Below are 20,058 nucleotides of genomic sequence, written 5' to 3'. Positions count from 1 at the left end.
AGTTTTTCTGTGTAGCCCTGGCTGTCCTGAAACTTGCTCTGTAGTAGACCAGGCTGGCCTCAAACTCTGAGATCTGCCTCCTCTGTCTCTGGAGAGTTGGGGTTAAAGGTGTGGACCACATGCCTTACTATTTTCTTATTAGTCTGGGCTACCACCCATGTCATCAACTGAATTCTTCACTTCCATCAGTGCCTTTTCAGCTTTAAAGCCTTGTTTTCCTTTTTTAAAAAAATTTGTTACTTTTGTGAATTTAATTAACACAATAATTATAGTTATTCGTGACCTCTCAGGTCATTGAATCATCTGTCACCCCATGTTTTTCTTCTCATAACCTTCTTATTAGGTCCGATAATATTTAATTGAATTCTAGATTGTACATGGAAAGTTGCAGTTGTTCTGAATGATAGTTTCTTTCAGAGAAGGATAACCTACTAAAATATTTGCTTGATGTGCAATTAGGAAATATGCCTGTCATTATTGAGAACGATTGAATGGAAATAAATAGTAGTTTATTTTTCACTCCTGTGCTATCTGTAATGATGAGTGTTATGAACATTTAAGCTGTGTGTCTCCTATCATTACTTTTATTATACTTTGTCGGGCAACACAGAGTAAAGGGAATCATAGAGTGCGGGGGTAAAGGCATGCTCTACCACTCTTGACTACTACCAAAATATCCAGGAAAAGGACCAGTGAGTTGGGCCAGCCAAGACAGTATTCTTTAATAACTGACTGAAAGAATGACTTAGAAGATTTAGAGGCTCTTTCCTTCATGTCTTCTGTGGGATTTAGAATGTAGTAACTGAGAAAGAAATCCTCAAATTAAGAATCAACTACAAAATGATAAATACGGACTTGATTCCAAGAGCTACAAAGATGAGCCAAATGTTAAGAGACTTCTGTCTTCCACACATCTGTATAAAATGTAAACTCTGTTCCATATTAGCAATGCCCTTTCTCCATTGACTATACCATTGCCTTTACTGGATCCTAAATATTTTTGTGGCATGCTACTTCTCAATCAATATTAGGATTCTATTTGCTGAATAGATGTAAGATAGGTGATTATACAATTTACATCTTAATAGCAACTCGAATAATTGCTACTTGGATGCTGTATCTTGAAAATGGTGTGAAGTTGCTTACCAAATTGTATGACATCTGGACAATTAAAGTCTTCACATTAGAGCAATACAGCATAAAAATTGGTAGGTGTTGAAAAAGATTAAAGGGCTAAATACTCACAAATTTGGATAGATTTCAAAAAGGAGCCCAAGTTAGTATCATATTTAAACTCTTAATTATTTTAAAAGATAGCATCAATAAATCACCAGTATTAAACACTGAAATTTAGAAAATTTTCTTCAATTAATACTGAAGCAGTATAAGTCCATTAAGAGGATACAGAAAATTTTTAAAAAATTAGGTGATAGATGAATATGAAAACAACACTACTCAACAACTAACCATTGAAAATAATAACTATTAAAAGATTTTCTTTGATCAGTTTCAGTATAAACTCCTCTATAACAAAATAGGTAAAACAAATTACTTTGGGTGTCTTTACTGAAGATATATCGATATGTAGTGGTATAATCTTGTTGATGTTTTGCTTTAGGTTGTCTTTATAAAGTTAAGTCCAATTGGAAGACCATCAGCAGAAAATCTGGGGATTGGGAAATAATGCAATAAATGCAGAAACCCTGGTTAATAAAGTGATATTTAAATAGAGAAGAGTGTTATACGGAGGCATAGAAAACATGTAATTGAAATTGAGTAGTATTGAGAAATATTTCACTAATAAAAGGTAAGTGAATAAAACAGACCAAAATAAAATACTTACCCTTTTAGCCACATGATGTCGCTAGACACCACGATATTTTCTTCTCTTCCAACGTCAAAAGGAAACGGAGAATACGTTTTACTTAGAAAAAGGGCCTTCCATTTTCGACCTTGCTACAGAAGCTCACACACAAAAAGCGAGGATATTAAATTGGAATTAAGTTTTCAAAGGATTATCTTGGTGCTGCAATAAAGACTGGAGAAGTGGAACAAGACTGCGATGCTATATTCCCAGCAAGGAAGTCCGGGATTCCGGCGCCTGCTCATCTCCTTTGTGCTCCTCACAGCCTGGGAGGCAGGGAGCGGCCAGCTCCACTACTCCGTCCCCGAGGAGGCCAAACACGGAACCTTCGTGGGCCGCATCGCTCAGGACCTGGGGCTGGAGCTGGCAGAGCTGGTGCCCCGCCTGTTCAGAGTGGCGTCCAAGGACCGCGGGGACCTTCTGGAGGTAAATCTGCAGAATGGCATTTTGTTTGTGAATTCTCGGATCGACCGGGAGGCGTTGTGCGGGAGGAGCGCGGAGTGTAGCATCCACCTGGAGGTGATCGTGGACCGGCCGCTTCAGGTTTTCCACGTGGAGGTGGAGGTGAGGGACATTAACGACAACCCGCCTAGATTCTCCCGACCAGAACAAAGATTACTTATTTTAGAGTCAAGAATGCCAGACTCGCGGTTTCCGGTAGAGGGCGCATCTGACATGGATATAGGAGTCAATGCAGCTTTGAGCTATAAAATAAATCCTAACGAATATTTTGACTTGGATGTTAAAAGAAAGGAAGAGGAGACAAACGTTTTACAGCTAGTTTTGAAGAAACCCCTAGATAGAGAAGAAACCCAAGAGCATCGTTTGTTACTGATTGCTACCGATGGAGGGAAACCTGAACTAACAGGTACTGTACAGTTACTGATTGATGTGTTGGATGCAAATGATAACGCTCCAGAGTTTGATGAATCTATTTATAACGTTAGATTGTTGGAAAATACACCCAACGAGACATTAGTAATTAAACTCAACGCTTCAGACGCAGATGAGGGAATTAATAGTGAAATACTGTATTTCTTCAGTAATCTTGTTCTAGATGATGTAAAATCTAAATTTACAATAGATTCTACAAGCGGAGAAATAAAAGTTAAGGGGGAGCTGGATTACGAAGACCGCAAATTATATGAAATTAATATTGACGCCGTGGACAGAAGTGCATTCCCACTAGCAGGACACTGTAAAGTTATAGTGAAACTAGTGGATGTAAATGATAACGTGCCCAAAATGGCCATAACATCGCTGTTTGTGCCTATCAAAGAGGATGCTCAGTTGGGGACTGTCATTGCCCTGATTAGTGTGTCTGATCGCGACTCGGGCGCTAATGGCCAGGTGACCTGCTCTGTTATCCCGCATGCCCCCTTCAAGCTGATGTCCACCTTCAAGAATTACTATTCGCTCGTGCTGGACAGCGCCCTGGACCGCGAGACCACAGCTTACTATAAGGTGGTGGTGACAGCCCGGGACGGCGGATCGCCCTCGCTATGGGCCACAGCCAGCGTGTCCGTAGAGGTGGCTGACGTGAACGACAATGCACCCGCCTTTGCGCAACCTGAATACACGGTGTTCGTGAAAGAGAACAACCCGCCTGGCGCGCACATCTTCACGGTGTCGGCCACGGACGCGGATGCGCAGGAGAACGCGCTGGTGTCCTACTCGCTGGTAGAGAGGCGGGTGGGCGAGCGCTCGCTGTCGAGCTTCGTGTCTGTGCACGCGGAGAGCGGCAAGGTGTTTGCACTGCAGCCTCTGGACCATGAGGAGCTGGAGCTGCTGCAGTTCCAGGTGAGCGCGCGGGATGCTGGTGTGCCTTCCCTGGGCAGCAATGTGACTCTGCAGGTGTTTGTGCTGGATGAGAACGACAATGCGCCCACGTTGCTGGGGCCTCAGGGTGGCGGAGGGACCATTGAATTGTTGTCCAGGACAGTGAGTTCAGGCCACGTAGTTGCAAAGGTGCGTGCAGTGGACGCAGACTCTGGCTACAATGCGTGGTTGTCCTATGAGTTACAGCTGGCGGCGGGTGCTGCGCGCAGCCCGTTCCGCGTGGGGTTATACACTGGTGAGATCAGCACAACACGTGTTCTGGATGAATCGGACATGCCGCGCCAGCGCTTGTTGGTGCTGGTGAAGGACCACGGTGAGCCAGCACTGACCGCCACAGCCACCTTCTTGGTGTCTCTAGTGGAGAACAGCCAGACACCGAAGGTCTCATCTAGGGTTCTGGCTGGAACCTCTGGTTCAGACTCCAAACTGATGGATGTCAACGTGTACCTGATCATCGCCATCTGCGCGGTGTCCAGCCTGTTGGTGCTCACGCTGCTGCTGTACACCGCGCTGCGCTGTTCGGCGGCGCCCACAGAGGGCGTGTGTGGGCCGGGGAAGCCCGTGCTGGTGTGCTCCAGCGCGGTGGGAACCTGGTCATACTCACAGCAGAGGAGGCAGAGGGTGTGCTCTGGAGAGGGTCCGCCCAAGACCGACCTCATGGCCTTCAGCCCCAGCCTACCTCAGGGCCCCAGCTCTACAGAGAATGTGAGTTTCTTAATCAAACTGTAATTTTTCTCTTTAACTCTTCTGCATTGAATACCTGAAGGCTTTTTGAGAGAAGATTTTAGATTTAAGAGTTAAATGTTACACATACAATTAACCTAACAAATTCATAGTCTACTTTTAGCTGTGCCGTTTCCTGTTCTTTAAAGTACAATTTTTTTTAAAGTACAATTTTTTTAAAGCTATATTTTGGGGCCTGGAGAGACCCCCAGGCTTAACCCCATTGATTCAGTGGTTATGAGTACTGGGTGTGACATGAGTTCAATTCCATCTACCTACAGGATAGCTCATAACCATTTGAAACTTCAGTTCCAGGGAGCCAACACCCTTTGACTTCCATGGGCACATGGTGCACCTACATATATGCAGGCAAAACATTCACACATAAAATATTTAAAGTGATATCTTTGGACATATCTTCACACTGAATAGATTGCAGTCACTGTTATTCCATAAGAGGTTTTAGTAGTTGATGCAGCAACCTTCTATCTTAACCTAAAATAGTTTGAAGTCTTTTGTGGACATGAAGTATATGTATGTGTGTGTGGGTGTAAGGCCTGCTCATGCATTATTCTCTTGAGACGCAGTCTGTCACTGAGCCTGGAGTTAGGCTAGCAGAGAGCGACCTCCAGCAATCCCTGTGATCACCCCTGCATGGGCTGGGGCTAGTCAGGACCATATGGGACTCATGGGTTCTTGGGATTTCAATGGGGGTCATTACGCTTGCATAGCACGGATTCTTTTTGTTAAGCCATGTTTGTCTTCCTTCCTTCCTTTTTCTTTTCTTTCTTCTTCCTTCCTTCCTTTTTTCTTTTGCTCTTTATTTTTTTGAGACCGAGCTGAGCTATGTAATCCAGGCTAGCATTGATATCATAATTCTTGGCTGCCCTCAAACTCTGAATCCTCCTGTCCTAGGCTCCCTAGTGGTGGTTTACAGGTATGAGAGACTGCACTCTGCTTGTAAAATGTTTTCATGATTTCTTGTCATTTAAGCATACTCACACTTAATCTAGGGCATATCATAGCACAGAGTGTAATGCATGCTTTTAAATGTTTCTTTCTGTCAGTTTAGAGACAGGATCATACATGTAGCCCCTGTTGGCTTGGGACTATTTATGTAAACCAACTGAACTGGAACTCACATATATCTATCTTGCCTCTACCTCCCTAGAGCTGAGATTAAAGGTGTGAGCCAGAAAACCTAAGTTAAATTATTTATTCTTTATAAATAATTATTTTTAATTATTTTAATAAATAATTTTATATATAATTATTTTATGACTACATATCAATATTTTTACAACAGCCCATCAACTATGCTTTTTTCTTTCTGTTGAATTGCAACTATTTTATTTTATTTTATTTTTTATCTATTTATTTTTTTTAAATATTTATTTATTTATTATGTATACAATAGTCTGCCTGTGTGTATGTCTGCAGGCCAGAAGAGGGCACCAGACCTCATTACAGATGGTTGTGAGCCACCATGTGGTTGCCGGGAATTGAACTCAGGACCCCTGGAAGAGCAGGCAGTGCTCTCAACCACTGAGCCATCTCTCCAGCCCGCAACTATTTTATTTTTATATGAAAGTTTAATTTCTTTTTTCAGTCATATTTCTGTAGTAAACAATTAATTTAATCTTTGCCTAAATAGATTATCACCCCTATGGCTTCATAATTAAAAACTTTATTGTTAAAAATTTTATTTTATGGCTGGGCGGTGGTGGTGCACGCCTTTAATCCCAGCACTTGGGAGGCAGAGGCAGGCGGATCTCTGTGAGTTTGAGGCCAGCCTGGTCTACAAGAGCTAGTTCCAGGACAGGAACCAAAAAAGCTATGGAGAAACCCTGTCTCAAAAAATCCAAAAAAAAAGTTATTTTAGTAGTGTTTTCACTTGGATATATAGCTATTGTTTAAAATTCTTGAAACAGAAAGAATTACAGTTAAAATTTCCTTTCGATTCCCACAACAGAATATCATCTTAATAGAGAATAATTCATTTCCTCCTAAAGGTTAGCATTGGAATTTTGAGGAACAATTCAGAAACTTGGGTACAGTTTCACCTTAAATTATTTGTGTTGACAGAAAGACAATTATCACGTGTACTCACTCATAGGTGGTTTGTAAAGAAAGCCTGCCTACAAACCACAATCCCAGAGAACTTAGACAACAATACGGACACTAAGAGAGACTTACATAGATCTAATCTACATGGGAAGTAGAAAGTAGAAGAAGACAAGATCTCCTGAGTAAATTGGGAGCATGGGGACCTTGGGGGGAGGATTGATGGGAGAGGGGAGAAGCAAGGAGGGGAGCAGAGAAAAATGTAGAGCTCAATAAATATCAATAAAAAGTTATTTGTGTTGAGAAGTCCTTGTGAACCCCTCTGCTCTGAAAAAATCCCCATGCATTTGGTCAGGAAGCATAGTGTTTGTTGCTATGCATTTTCAGATTAGGAAGTAACATAAAATTACTATTATAAAAACTCTTCTCTTGGGTTTATTGTTTACAAACATAGGTAAGAGTTCTTGCCATTGCAAAATAAAAATTCTCTTGCTCCTCTTTTTTCTATTTTGGGCAAATGTGTGAGCTCAACAGGAAATAACCACTGCACACCTAATGTAGGAAATGTTAGGTCCCCTTTTCTGGCATTGCCGATGTTTAAAATTCACGTGTGCATTTCCTTCCATAGTTACCCCTTCAATCTAATCCACATGTGTGTTTCCTTCCTTCCATAGTTACCCCTTCTGTCTTTCTCTTTGGATATTTATAATTCAGTGATCAACTTTAGGGAGGTCTTAGAATTGAGAATAGCTTTTGCTACACTATTGGTTAATTGCAAATACCTATCAACTGTTAAAAATCAGGTTCAGTTTTGAAAGATAAACTTACTGCTTTATTTTTCTACAAAATTATCCATATGGTGGAGGGAGCTATTTGTTTATAAAGAGATCGACTAATCATCTTCTCATATAATCTTCTCCCTCAGCTGGAATAAACTATTTAAATAAATAAAATGAGAATCTGTAAGCTATCTGTCAGCAAAAGATCAGCATTTTTCTTTTCATATAATTTTATTTTACATAAAGAATTTCAGTAACGTTTAATCATTTTTTAAACCTGGAAACAATAAGATTATTACAACAATTCCAGTTGGATTGTACAACTAATCTTCAGAAGATTTTGAAAAGTAAATATGATGTTTTTTTTTTTATTTGTCGAGACAGGGTTTCTCTGTGGCTTTGGAGCCTGTCCTGGAGCTAGCTTTGTAGACCAGGCTGGTCTCGAACTCACAGAGATCCGCCTGCCTCTGCCTCTCAAGTGCTGTGATTAAAGGCGTGCGCCACCATCGCCTGGCTTAAATATGATGTTTAATGTTTGCTAATTTTTGCCTCTTGACGTTTCCTGTAGGAAGTAGACCTTACTTAGACTAATATATATATGTATTGGTTACTATAGAAAAGCTTTGCCAAAAAGACTAGCTCAATATATATTTAATGTGAGGATTATATTATTCTAAGTAAAAAAATGCTTTGTTTGTTATTGCTTAGCAAATGATGTTTTTGTTGGCACAAATTACCGTAAAGGAAAGTCTTGGGGACAATAGCTAATATATCTGGGTTAATTATTTGAATATAGCATCTTGCAAAAGGAAGAGCTTTGTATTATCATTGTGAGGCTTAATGTATGTCAGAATAGTGGAAAAGGGTGGGACACTGTGTTTCATTTGGAAGTCTTACTGTTGACTTGCTAAAGTCTGAAAAGAAGTTCAACCATCCCCAGTTGGCAAATTAAGGATGAAATAACGATAAAGTTTATATTTGACTGACTTTAATTATGAAGATAATATTTTTAAGGAAGAGATGAAACTATTAAAAACCCGCCTTAGGCTGGCGTTCTGCACAGTGGTAGAGCACTAACTCAAGACCTTGAATTCACTCCTCAGCCAAGAAAAACCAAGTTTAAACTAAGGTTACTTTTAGGAGGCAATTGCAAATATTTTATATGCTCTACAAAATATGATTCATACTGAAGAACTATTGAAAATAATTGCTTGGCTTATGCATTTATCATCAGCAACCTATGCCTAGAAACTAACCACATACCGAAGATGCTTTATAAAATACAAACCTTACAAAATAATAAAAAGTATTTATTAGCAAGGAGAAATTTTTGAGAAACAGAAAATGTTATGATTAAAATGAGAAGTTGGCTTATGATCAAGCTGTAAGTCTCCTAGAAGTAATTATAATATTAAATTTCTAGTTTTAGTAATTTAATGAAATTTATACTCATAATGATAAACATGGTATATGTGAAAGATAGAGAATCTGTAGGCTGACTTTGAATAAGATCAATAAGGAGGCAGAGAAATAAAAATCAAAATTACTATAGGTGATACAGAGAATGTTTATGTCATTAAAACAAAATGTTAATTTTCAAGACCTGAATCTACTAATTCTCTAATAATTGCTAGCAATGCTTTCATGTTAAACAAATTGCTTTCTAAGAGTCATATATAAATGGAATTGACAGAAACATAGAAGGGGAGATGCCGATGTGGTTTGGGGGATGTTCAGAAAGGTATCACAAGAATGAAGGGAAAGAGGCCCTCTGAAGGGAAAGAGTATAGGGTGAAATTGAGGTTTAGAGAAAAAGATGGAGTCTTTCAGAATAGCAGACAAGAGCAACAAAACATAGCAGGAATAATTTCTGGCAGAAATTAATGTGGTGAGATTGGGAAGTTATCACTATAAACTGAGCATCGATGGAGAAATGCCGTAGCGATAGGTCCACTGGCATGTTCCTGTGTCCCTGCTCTCAATTCTGAGATGCAAACATTTTGAGTTTGAGAACATCCTGGGCTTTACAGTTTAGGGTGAACCCGATCTTCAGTGAGAACACATATAAATTTAAAATCTTTCACACACTATGCATTAAAACCATGCTCAATTATCACAAGAAGGAGCCATAAGCATGTGTGATACGAGGAACAAAGTAATAATAAACATTAGCAATCTTTTAAGATTTAAAAATTTAGACATGACAAAATGTTAAAACGTTTAAAATGCTAAAAATGTTGCTTCCCCGCTAATAACTAAAGGCCATTTTCATTCTAAATTACAAAAAAAGAGAAAAACAAAGAAAAACAATACGAAAAGAATTGGCCCTGAAAATTATAAACACCCGGAGGATTTGCTATCAAGGTAAGTGAGGGTATACGAATTCGTGTCTTACCCTGTGGAGCCGCATGGTGTCGCTGTCTACCACGGAGTTACATCTAGCCAGCACACAAAGCCCTTTCCTCTGGTAGCTGAAATTTTCCATGACTGCTGAATGATGGCGAATGCAGAAGAACTGAATCGATAGACTTTGAATCATACAGAATTTTATGCACAGAAAAAAATCTTCTAATGGAAATAAAGCAGGAAGCATCTGACATGGATTTTACCACTGAAGGCAGGCTGGGAACTCGGTGTCTGCTGCTGTCACTTCTGCTCCTGGCAGCCTGGGAGGCAGGGAGCGGCCAGCTCCACTACTCCATCCCCGAGGAGGCCAAACACGGAACCTTCGTGGGCCGCATCGCTCAGGACCTGGGGCTGGAGCTGGCGGAGCTGGTGCCCCGCCTGTTCAGGGTGGCGTCCAAGGACCGCGGGGACCTTCTGGAGGTAAATCTGCAGAATGGCATTTTGTTTGTGAATTCTCGGATCGACCGGGAGGCGCTGTGCGGGCGGAGCGCGGAGTGTAGCATCCACCTGGAGGTGATCGTGGACCGGCCGCTGCAGGTTTTCCACGTGGAGGTGGAGGTGAGGGACATTAATGATAACCCTCCTGTCTTCTCTGTAAAGGAGCAAAGAATTTTAATTTATGAATCCAGGCTGCCAGATTCTTTGTTTCCACTAGAGGGCGCATCAGATGCTGATGTTGGATCAAATTCTATCTTAATCTATAAACTCAGTCCCAGCGAATACTTTGGGTTAGATGTGAAAACGAACAGTGATGGTAACAAACAAATTGGACTCTCGTTGAAAAAATCCTTGGACAGAGAGGATGCTCCTGAGCATAAGCTGCTGCTGACAGCCACGGATGGAGGCAAACCTGAGCTCACAGGCTCTGTTCAGCTGCTGGTCACTGTGCTGGATGTGAACGATAACGCCCCTATTTTCCAGCAGTCTGAGTATGAAGTGAGAATATTGGAAAACTCACACAACGGAACGACGCTTATTAGACTGAACGCTTCTGACAGGGACGAAGGAACCAATTCAGCAATTTCTTACTCTTTTAATAATCTGGTCCCGCCTATGTTTCTTGAGCAGTTTAGCATAGATACAGATACAGGAGAGATCATAATTCAAGGGAACTTGGATTTTGAACAAGTCAATGTCTACAAAATCCGCGTTGACGTGACGGACAAAGGACACCCTCCGATGGAGGGTCATTGCACTGTTCTAGTGAAGGTATTGGATGAAAATGACAATGTACCTCAGATCACATTGACTTCCTTATCGCTGCCTGTTCGAGAGGACGCTGCACTGGGTACTGCCATTGCTCTAATTAGCGTTTCGGACCTGGACTCCGGAGCTAACGGGCAGGTGACCTGCTCCCTGACCTCTCATGTCCCCTTCAAGTTGGTGTCCACCTTCAAGAATTACTATTCGCTCGTGCTGGACAGCGCTCTGGACCGCGAGACCATACCTGACTACAAGGTGGTGGTGACAGCCCGGGATGGAGGCTCGCCCTCGCTGTGGGCCACAGCCAGCGTGTCCGTGGAGGTGGCTGACGTGAACGACAATGCACCCACGTTTGCGCAGCCCGAATACACGGTGTTCGTGAAAGAGAACAACCCGCCTGGTGCGCACATCTTCACAGTGTCGGCCATGGATGCGGACGCGCAGGAGAACGCGCTGGTGTCCTACTCTCTGGTGGAGAGGCGGGTGGGTGAGCGCTTGCTGTCGAGCTTCGTGTCTGTGCACGCGGAGAGCGGCAAGGTGTTTGCTCTGCAGCCTCTGGACCATGAGGAGCTGGAGCTGCTGCAGTTCCAGGTGAGCGCGCGGGATGCTGGTGTGCCTTCCCTGGGCAGCAATGTGACTCTGCAGGTGTTTGTGCTGGATGAGAACGACAACGCACCCACGCTGCTAGGACCTTGGACGCAAGGATCCGGTAGTGTAGTGAGCGAGCTTGTGTCCCCCTCAGTGGTTCCCGGCCAAGTTGTCACTAAGGTGCGCGCGGTAGATGCGGATTCTGGCTACAATGCGTGGCTGTCTTATGAACTGCATCCTTTAACGAGTGGAACGCGGAGCCTGTTCCGGGTTGGTCTGTACACAGGCGAGATAAGTACTACACGTACCCTGGAGGAGGCGGATGGACCGCGTCATCGCCTATTAGTTCTGGTGAAGGACCATGGGGAGCCTGCGCAGACGGCCACTGCCACTGTGTTAGTATCTCTGGTTGAGAACAGCCAAACTCCAAAAGCCTCTTCGCGGGCGTCAGGCTCCACTGGCCGGGAAATTTCTTTAGTGAACGTCAATGTGTACTTGATCATTGCTATCTGCGCGGTGTCCAGCCTGCTAGTTCTAACCCTCATGATATACACTGCACTTCGGTGCTCAGTGCCGCCCACAGAGGGCGTGTGCGGGTCTGGAAAGCCTGTGCTGGTGTGCTCCAGCGCAGTGGGAACCTGGTCATACTCACAGCAGAGGAGACAGAAGGTGTGCTCTGGAGAGGGACCACCCAAAACCGACCTCATGGCCTTCAGCCCGGGTCTTCCTCCTTGTCCGGTAGTGGACGAGCGTCCGGATTTAAATGAAGAGCATTGCTCAAGAGTAAGTCCAAAATTCATATTTGTCTTTACAATTTAAATTTTGTATTGTTTTCTGTACTCAGCTTCATATTTTCTCACTCTTTAAATTTCTATTCATTTCACTGGGCTAAGTACTTTCATTTTATTATTTTCCTTATAATCTTCATTTGCATCATTATGCACACTCTGCACTCCATAGTTTTAAAAAGCAAACTCAAAATGTTGTTACACTTGTCCTTTTCTGCCACTTTGTTCAGGTTAGTGTTAATATTTTCTTAAGTAAATACATAGGGTGTTTGCGTTTTTGCATTTTAACACTGGGAATACTATTTTGAATATTTTATAGAACATTGAAATCATAATACAATTAGGTCACACATTCTTTTCTATTTGCTTTTTTGTTTTCTTGCTCTGTGTGTGTGTGTGTGTGTGTGTCTGTGTTTGATGAGACCAAGGATATGCCAGGCAAGCGCTCTGTGAATGATCTCTATAAAACTTTATCCTCCTTTGAATGAACACTCATAGTATGTTATTTTCTGTATTCTCTCCCTAGTCATTGTTATTCCTAGAGGAACTTGAGCTCTTTTATTTAAAGTTATTCTTGAACCATTTAGCAATAAAGGACAATGACTAGGTTGCATGATTCTGGAAAAGGAGATTTCATAGTCATTAATAGACTTGCTCCCTCTGTAATTATTACCCAGTTTATTAGTGGTCCAGATGCTTTAGAAACAGTAGTTGGAGGGAACTCAGACTTTAATCCAGAAAACTCACATAAAGTCAATAGTCCATTGTTGGGCTCAGTAGTTGCTCCCTTGTCTAGCAGGTATAAGGCTCTAGGTTCTATTTACTGGAGGGAAAACCACAAAGAAACAAACATAAAGGCCAATGCACTTCTGTGATGTTGCAATTCTCTTATCTTTGGAATTCATTTAATGGGTCTCTTATGGAGTACAAGCTTATTCCCTTTGTTTCTCTGTGTAATTATTTGCACTGTTTACTGGTTCTCTACAAAAAGGCAGCTAACTGTGTCTCAGCTGTGCATCTTCAAGACATCTTCCCTTGCCAAATTCCATCTATGCCTTTTATTTTTGAAGCCTTACACAGGCTGTTTATCCGTTTAGTTCTCTGTTTCAAATCTACAAAATTTAGAACATAAATAATAGAATCTGTTATGCAGATTTTTTTAAAAAATTTGTAACTTGCCGCCGGTTGGTGGTGGTGCGTGCCTTTAATCCCAGGACTCGGGACGCAGAGGCAGGCAGATCTCTATGAGTTCGAGACCAGCGTGGTCTACAAGAGCTAGTTCCAGGACAGGCTCCAAAGCCACAGAGAAACCCTGTCTCGAAAAACCAAAAAAAAAAATTATAACTTGTTACTTCTCAGGTGCTTATAATAGTGTTTGTCAAGGAGTGGCTGCTTGATTAGTGTGATTTCCATATTATTTTCATTTTGTGAAAAGTTATTTGTTTTGTTATTCTGGGAAGGTCAGAATTATCGAACTATTCTGACATACGGTTAACATTTTAGTGCCATGTCGTACTTTGAGAACAATTATTTTCCGATGTTAACTGTTCAATTAAAACTTCAGCAATAGAAAAGGTTTTCATTTCAAAGGACATTCGAGACAAAGAAGTGACTCCCCAAGATAGCCTTACCTTTTTGTATTGTGTATTTTTCCTAGAAAACAGACCATCGTAAGCTCCATATCATATTTGCTTTCACTAAAACTGGTCAGTGTCAGTAAGAGGACTAAGTTGGAGTTCGTGCTTCTATTGTCTTCATATTTTCATTCTTGAAATGGCATAAATAATTAACCCAGTTTCCTTTGTTCTTCAAAAAGAAGTGCAGACTAATTTTTTAACACATACTTTATATAGTAACAAGATGAAAAATTCTCTACACTCTCCTATCTACTTAAGAGTAACAAATTTACTTCTGGACACACTAATCAATAAACAACACAATTTGTGTCAGATGGTGATGACACACACCTTTAATCTCAGCACTGAGTTTGGGACCAGTCTGGTCTACAGAGTAAGTTTTAGGATTGCCAGGGCTACATGGAGAAACTCTGTCTTGAAAAATGAAGAAGGGGGGGAGGAGGAGGAGAAGAGGAAGGGGAAGAAGAAGAAGAAGAAGAAGAAGAAGAAGAAGAAGAAGAAGAAGAAAAACAACAACAACAACAACAAGAACAAGAAGAAGAAGAAGAAGAAGAGGAAGAAGAGAGAAGAGGAGAAGGAGAATTTGTATGGATAATTATATCTAGCAACCTGAACACCTCTCACTGTTTTAGAAGTAGAAAAAAAATATGGCCATATCCACCAAGTAAAGCATTAACAAAAGTATAGGAGGACTTCATAGACCAGTATCTGCCAAAAATCACTGAGTCAAAGCCCAACCTTCAAGAATTCCATATAAAAATAAAGATGTACTGTATATAATGTTACAGTCATAGAAAGCAGAATGTTATGAGACACAAGAAAGGTAAGTAAATCACAGCGTGGCTGAACATTACTGTCCACCCATCTCACTAGCTGAAGGGAATTTCTAGCTTATTGATGAGTTTGGTGGCTATAAATAGAGAAGGTCCCTTGGGAGAATATTGACAATAACCAGTATTTTGGGGGGAAGAAATGACTTGAAGTAAATGGGTGCACAGCAAAATTCCAATTGAATCTGAAATCAGGAACAATCCATTTGGGTTGAAGGGTGTGGTTCTCGTATGAGCTAAGACAGGAAAAGTATTATAAAGAGGATTTTCTTGGGTAACTATTAGAATAATTGTTTACTCATCTCTAAAATCATTTGAAAAGTACCAAACATTTGAGGCAATGGTAATAAAGGTTCATAAAGTCGATCATGAGGTTTAACTAAGGAATGAAGGAAGTGTAATGAGAAGCTTTTACAATAGTTAAGCAGAGTGCCGATCATTAAAAATTGATATGGTTCATTATCAAACCTGGGAAACATTAGAACACAGATGTAATTTTCTTACATGCATCTGGGAACATTGGGTGAAACATTCAAGAAAACGGCATTTGTGAAACAAACCCCAAAAGATAAAATATTCAAAGACGTTAATAATAAATTGTGGAAAGCAAGATGGGTAAGCAGCAATATTTAGCTAATATAACTGATATATATTATGAAGAAATAACCACCATAATGTTGGAGACTGAAAACAGGCATGTACTCATGAAAACAAGACGTGGAAAGAGTAAATGAACACAAGAACTATGAACTCCTATAATGGAATATATAATCATGTAAAGAGAATTTCACAATATTGTTCTGTAAGAAGTTACTTTAATACAAAATCTTGTCCCAAAGATCCCCAAACTTTCCATATTTTTATTCAATAGAGATATATGAAAATTGTTTATCAACTCTCCTTCTTGACATTAAAAAGATTTTTTAAAAGTTTGTCTTAAATTAAAGAGATCTATATGTCAAACTGCCTGGGGACAAAAGTCTTCCTAATAACAAAGAAAAGAAAATTACAGTCAAAAGGAAATAAATTCAAATGCTACTATTCAGCCAAGAATTCCATGAAGATGCATGAGAAATGTTGCTCAACATGTTGACAACAAAGAAGAAAATTTTCAATTTAAAATACACCTTCCATTGCATAACTGTAAAGTTAAATTTTGTAAATTCTACTTACTACTTCGGCCACATGATGTCGCTCTTAACCACTAAATGTCACGAAGCTAAGCCATTCATCTTCCTTCAGAAAGACTCCACTAGGCTTCACTCTTCGGTTGCTCAACAATGGCCAGCATCGTGGAATTGGAATGAAGAAATAAAAAGAAATCTCTAAAATCTTATATAATCGTCGTGAATGAGAATAAGACGTCAGTAATTTGAAATGGTAAACCTGAGAGGATACAACTGGAAGAGCCGACAATTACTCCTGCTCCTGATAATTCTGGCAGCCTGGGAGGCAGGGAGCGGCCAGCTCCACTACTCCATCCCCGAGGAGGCCAAACACGGAACCTTCGTGGGCCGCATCGCTCAGGACCTGGGGCTAGAGCTGGCGGAACTGGTGCCCCGCCTGTTCAGAGTGGCGTCCAAGGACCGCGGAGACCTTCTGGAGGTAAATCTGCAGAATGGCATTTTGTTTGTGAATTCTCGGATCGACCGGGAGGCGTTGTGCGGGAGGAGCGCGGAGTGTAGCATCCACCTGGAGGTGATCGTGGACCGGCCGCTGCAGGTTTTCCACGTAGAGGTGGAGGTGAGGGACATTAACGACAATCCTCCAGTGTTCCCAACAGCACAAAAGACTCTGTTTATCCTGGAATCCAGACTGCTTGACTCGCGATTTCCACTAGAGGGCGCGTCAGATGCAGATGTCGGTTCCAATGCTCTGCTGACTTACAGACTGAGCACCAATGAACATTTCTCTCTGGATGTACCACCCGACCACGAACAGGTGAAACTTCTCGGGCTTGTTTTGCGGAAACCATTAGACAGAGAAGACACCGCAGAGATGCGCTTATTACTCACGGCCACCGACGGAGGCAAACCCGAGCTGACCGGCACCGTTCAGTTACTCATCACAGTGCTGGACGTCAATGACAATGCTCCGGTTTTTGACAGATCTCGCTATACCGTGAAATTACCCGAGAACGTTCCAAACGGGACGTTGGTAATCAAAGTCAATGCTTCAGATTTGGACGAAGGCGCGAATGGGGACGTTATGTACTCATTCTCTAATGATATTTCCCCAGATATAAAATCCAAGTTTCACATGGATGCTGTGAGTGGAGAAATTACAGTTGTAGGAGTTATTGATTTCGAAGAAAGTAAAGCTTACAAGATTCCATTAGAGGCGCGTGATAAAGGCTTCCCACAACTACCTGGACACTGTACAGTTCTTGTGGAAGTTGTAGATGCTAACGACAACGCTCCACAGCTGACTGTCAGTTCCTTGTCGCTCCCTATATCTGAGGACAGCCAACCTGGAAGAGTTGTCACCTTAATTAGTGTATCTGACCGTGATTCTGGTGCCAACGGACAGGTAACCTGTTCTCTGACTCCTCATGTCCCCTTCAAGCTGGTGTCCACCTTCAAGAACTACTATTCGCTCGTGCTGGACAGCGCTCTGGACAGAGAGACCACACCTGACTATAAGGTGGTGGTGACCGCCCGGGATGGGGGCTCGCCCTCGCTGTGGGCCACAGCCAGCGTTTCCGTGGAGGTGGCTGACGTAAACGACAACGCGCCCGCGTTCGCGCAGCCCGAATACACGGTGTTCGTGAAGGAGAACAACCCGCCTGGTGCGCACATCTTCACGGTGTCGGCCACGGATGCGGATGCACAGGAGAACGCGCTGGTGTCCTACTCGCTGGTGGAGAGGCGGGTGGGCGAGCGCTCGCTGTCGAGCTTCGTGTCTGTGCACGCGGAGAGCGGCAAGGTGTTTGCTCTGCAACCTCTGGACCATGAGGAGCTGGAGCTACTGCAGTTCCAGGTGAGCGCGCGGGATGCTGGTGTGCCTTCCCTGGGCAGCAATGTGACTCTGCAGGTGTTTGTGCTGGACGAGAACGACAATGCACCTGCGCTTCTGGGGCCTTTGGCAAATGGGGCTGTTAGCACAGTGAACGAGGTGGTTACTCGCGCTTTAGTGCCTGGTCAAGTTGTGGCAAAAGTTCGGGCGGTAGATGCGGACTCTGGCTACAATGCTTGGCTGTCCTATGAGCTTCAGCCAGCTGCGGGTGGAGTTAGTTGTCCTTTCCGCGTTGGCCTGTATACAGGCGAAATCAGCGCTACTCGCTCCCTGGAGGAGACAGATGCATTGCGACAGTGCTTGTTAGTGTTGGTGAAGGACCATGGAGAACCTTCGCTGACCGCCACTGCCACGGTGTTGCTTTCTCTGGTAGACAGCGGCCAAACACAGAAGGTATCAGCTAAGGTGTCTGTTGGAGCCTCCAGCCTGAATCAGGGGCTAGTGGATGTCAACGTGTACCTGATCATCGCCATCTGCGCGGTGTCCAGCCTGTTGGTGCTCACCCTGCTGCTGTACACCGCGCTGCGCTGCTCGGCGGCGCCCACCAATGGAGCCTGTGCTCCGGGGAAGCCCGTGCTGGTGTGCTCCAGCGCGGTGGGGACCTGGTCATACTCACAGCAGAGGAGGCAGAGGGTGTGCTCTGGAGAGGGTCCGCCCAAGACCGACCTCATGGCCTTCAGCCCCAGCCTACCTCAGGGCCCCAGCTCTACAGACAACGTGAGTCTTAAATATTTATTTCCTCAGGCTTGAAGATAGACGTTTAGCTGTTTTTTTTTGAAGCACCACATTAATTCCAGCACCAGGGAGACTGAGGCAGGAAAACACTTGATTTTGAGTCTAGTCTGACTTACAAAGGGAGTTTCAGGCCAGTTTGGGGTTCTCTTTCATAAAGTTGATAATTTATGGTGATCTATAGTTTTGATAAATAATTTGCTAATATGAACAATGTCCTTACATAGCAGATTTCCAAAATTAGTGTTTGCATATCTAGTGCGTTATTCATTGCCCACACCTGTTAGGATAGGTGCCAGTTCCCATAGCATGATAAGCAAGTACTCTTAGTAGGTTCCATCCAATTCTATCTTTATAAATCCTATAGTAAAGTGATTTATTACATATGTAGACCCATTGCTCATTCTCTGTATTGTGCATATTCTGCCACAGTGTGTATTTCGACATTGTTGCTGTAATTTCTTTACCCTAGAAGTTGAATTATTTCTATTTCTTACTGCAACAATTTATATTCTCCAATCATATTTGTGAAGCGCTTTCTTTTTTATCTTATTCAAAGGATTGTGTTTGCCATGTTTGCAATTATTAATATTATTTTAAAATATAGTCTTAAATGGACTTACATATTGATTTATTTGACTCCTTTGTATAGGAAGTTTATTCACATTCAAAACAGAAGAATCACCTCTAGCATACAGTGAAAGTCTTCAGCTTTTACACTAAGTATTTATCTCTCTGAATTCTGGGAGGTTTTGGTTTCTGTTGTATATTCTAAAACTATTAATACATATATAATATGCCTTTCTGTTGGAGAAAAATAGCAACCAAAACCATTTCTGCAGTTTTGCAGTTCTTCTTTTGTAAATCATACGTCTTCTTTTGTTTCTTCTTCATGTAAAGTACCTACATCTAATCTCATTACTCACATTTGTCATGATTTACTAGTTCAATTGTCTCTTGTGAGCATCCATGGAGAACAGTGTTGGTTATAAAACTCATGTTATAAAAAAATCTAAACAAACAAAAAATCAAACCAAACCAAAAAATCCTTTTGCTGGGCAGTGATGGCACACACACCTTGGAATCCCAGCACTTGGGAGGCAAAGAATGGTGGATCTCTGAGTGTGAGGTCAGCCTGGTCTACAGAATGAGTTCCCAGACAGGCAGGGATACACAGAGAAATCCTATCTGAAAACAAAACAAAATCTCGTGTTGCTTTCAAATTTTCAGGTATTTGTGTAGTTAGCTCTGACTGTCAACTTTCGAAGTTGGCTCAATTCTAATACATGTCATGAGATGATTTTAGAACATCTTGTTCTTGTTTTCAGTGTAAGTGAAAGCAAAGGTGTTTGATTCATGAGCAGCTCCTGTAGGATTTACCGTAGAGCACTACCACGAGCATACCAAATTCTGCTTCTGTTTAACTATTATAGAATAATTGGGGAATACTTGTGATTGTTATAGAGTTTTAGTGCTGGTAATTTGTAGTTGTTTCATTGCTTTCTAAAGATTTGTTTTATCTGCGTATGCCATTTTAAAGCCTTAGCAGACTACTTAATAGAAATTAAAATCATTCATCTTTGGATGCAG

At 42.0% G+C, this 20,058-nt stretch overlaps 1 protein-coding gene across 6 annotated transcripts in view; it reads left to right on the top strand.

Moving 5' to 3' along the window:
• The window catches only part of LOC142847796 (protocadherin alpha-7), a 207,052-nt gene that overhangs the window by 27,154 nt on the left and 159,840 nt on the right, over window positions 1-20,058 (top strand). The window contains exon 1 of one of the 6 annotated variants that reach the window (XM_075968853.1): window positions 1,930-4,408. The exons of 3 other annotated variants lie outside the window; for them this stretch is intronic. In XM_075968853.1, coding sequence (XP_075824968.1) covers window positions 2,063-4,408 — 2,346 coding nt within the window. In that variant the 5' untranslated portion in view covers window positions 1,930-2,062. Of the gene's footprint in view, window positions 1-1,929; window positions 4,409-9,718; window positions 12,250-15,967; window positions 18,454-20,058 lie in introns of those variants that run through there. 2 more of the 6 variants (XM_075968842.1, XM_075968851.1) reach the window with 2 other exon arrangements.

Source organism: Microtus pennsylvanicus, chromosome 4 (genome assembly GCF_037038515.1).
Source record: "Microtus pennsylvanicus isolate mMicPen1 chromosome 4, mMicPen1.hap1, whole genome shotgun sequence".
NCBI lineage: Eukaryota > Metazoa > Chordata > Mammalia > Rodentia > Cricetidae > Microtus > Microtus pennsylvanicus.
Note: the sequence above shows the minus strand (reverse complement) of the source record. Positions and strands in the feature narration are given on the sequence as shown.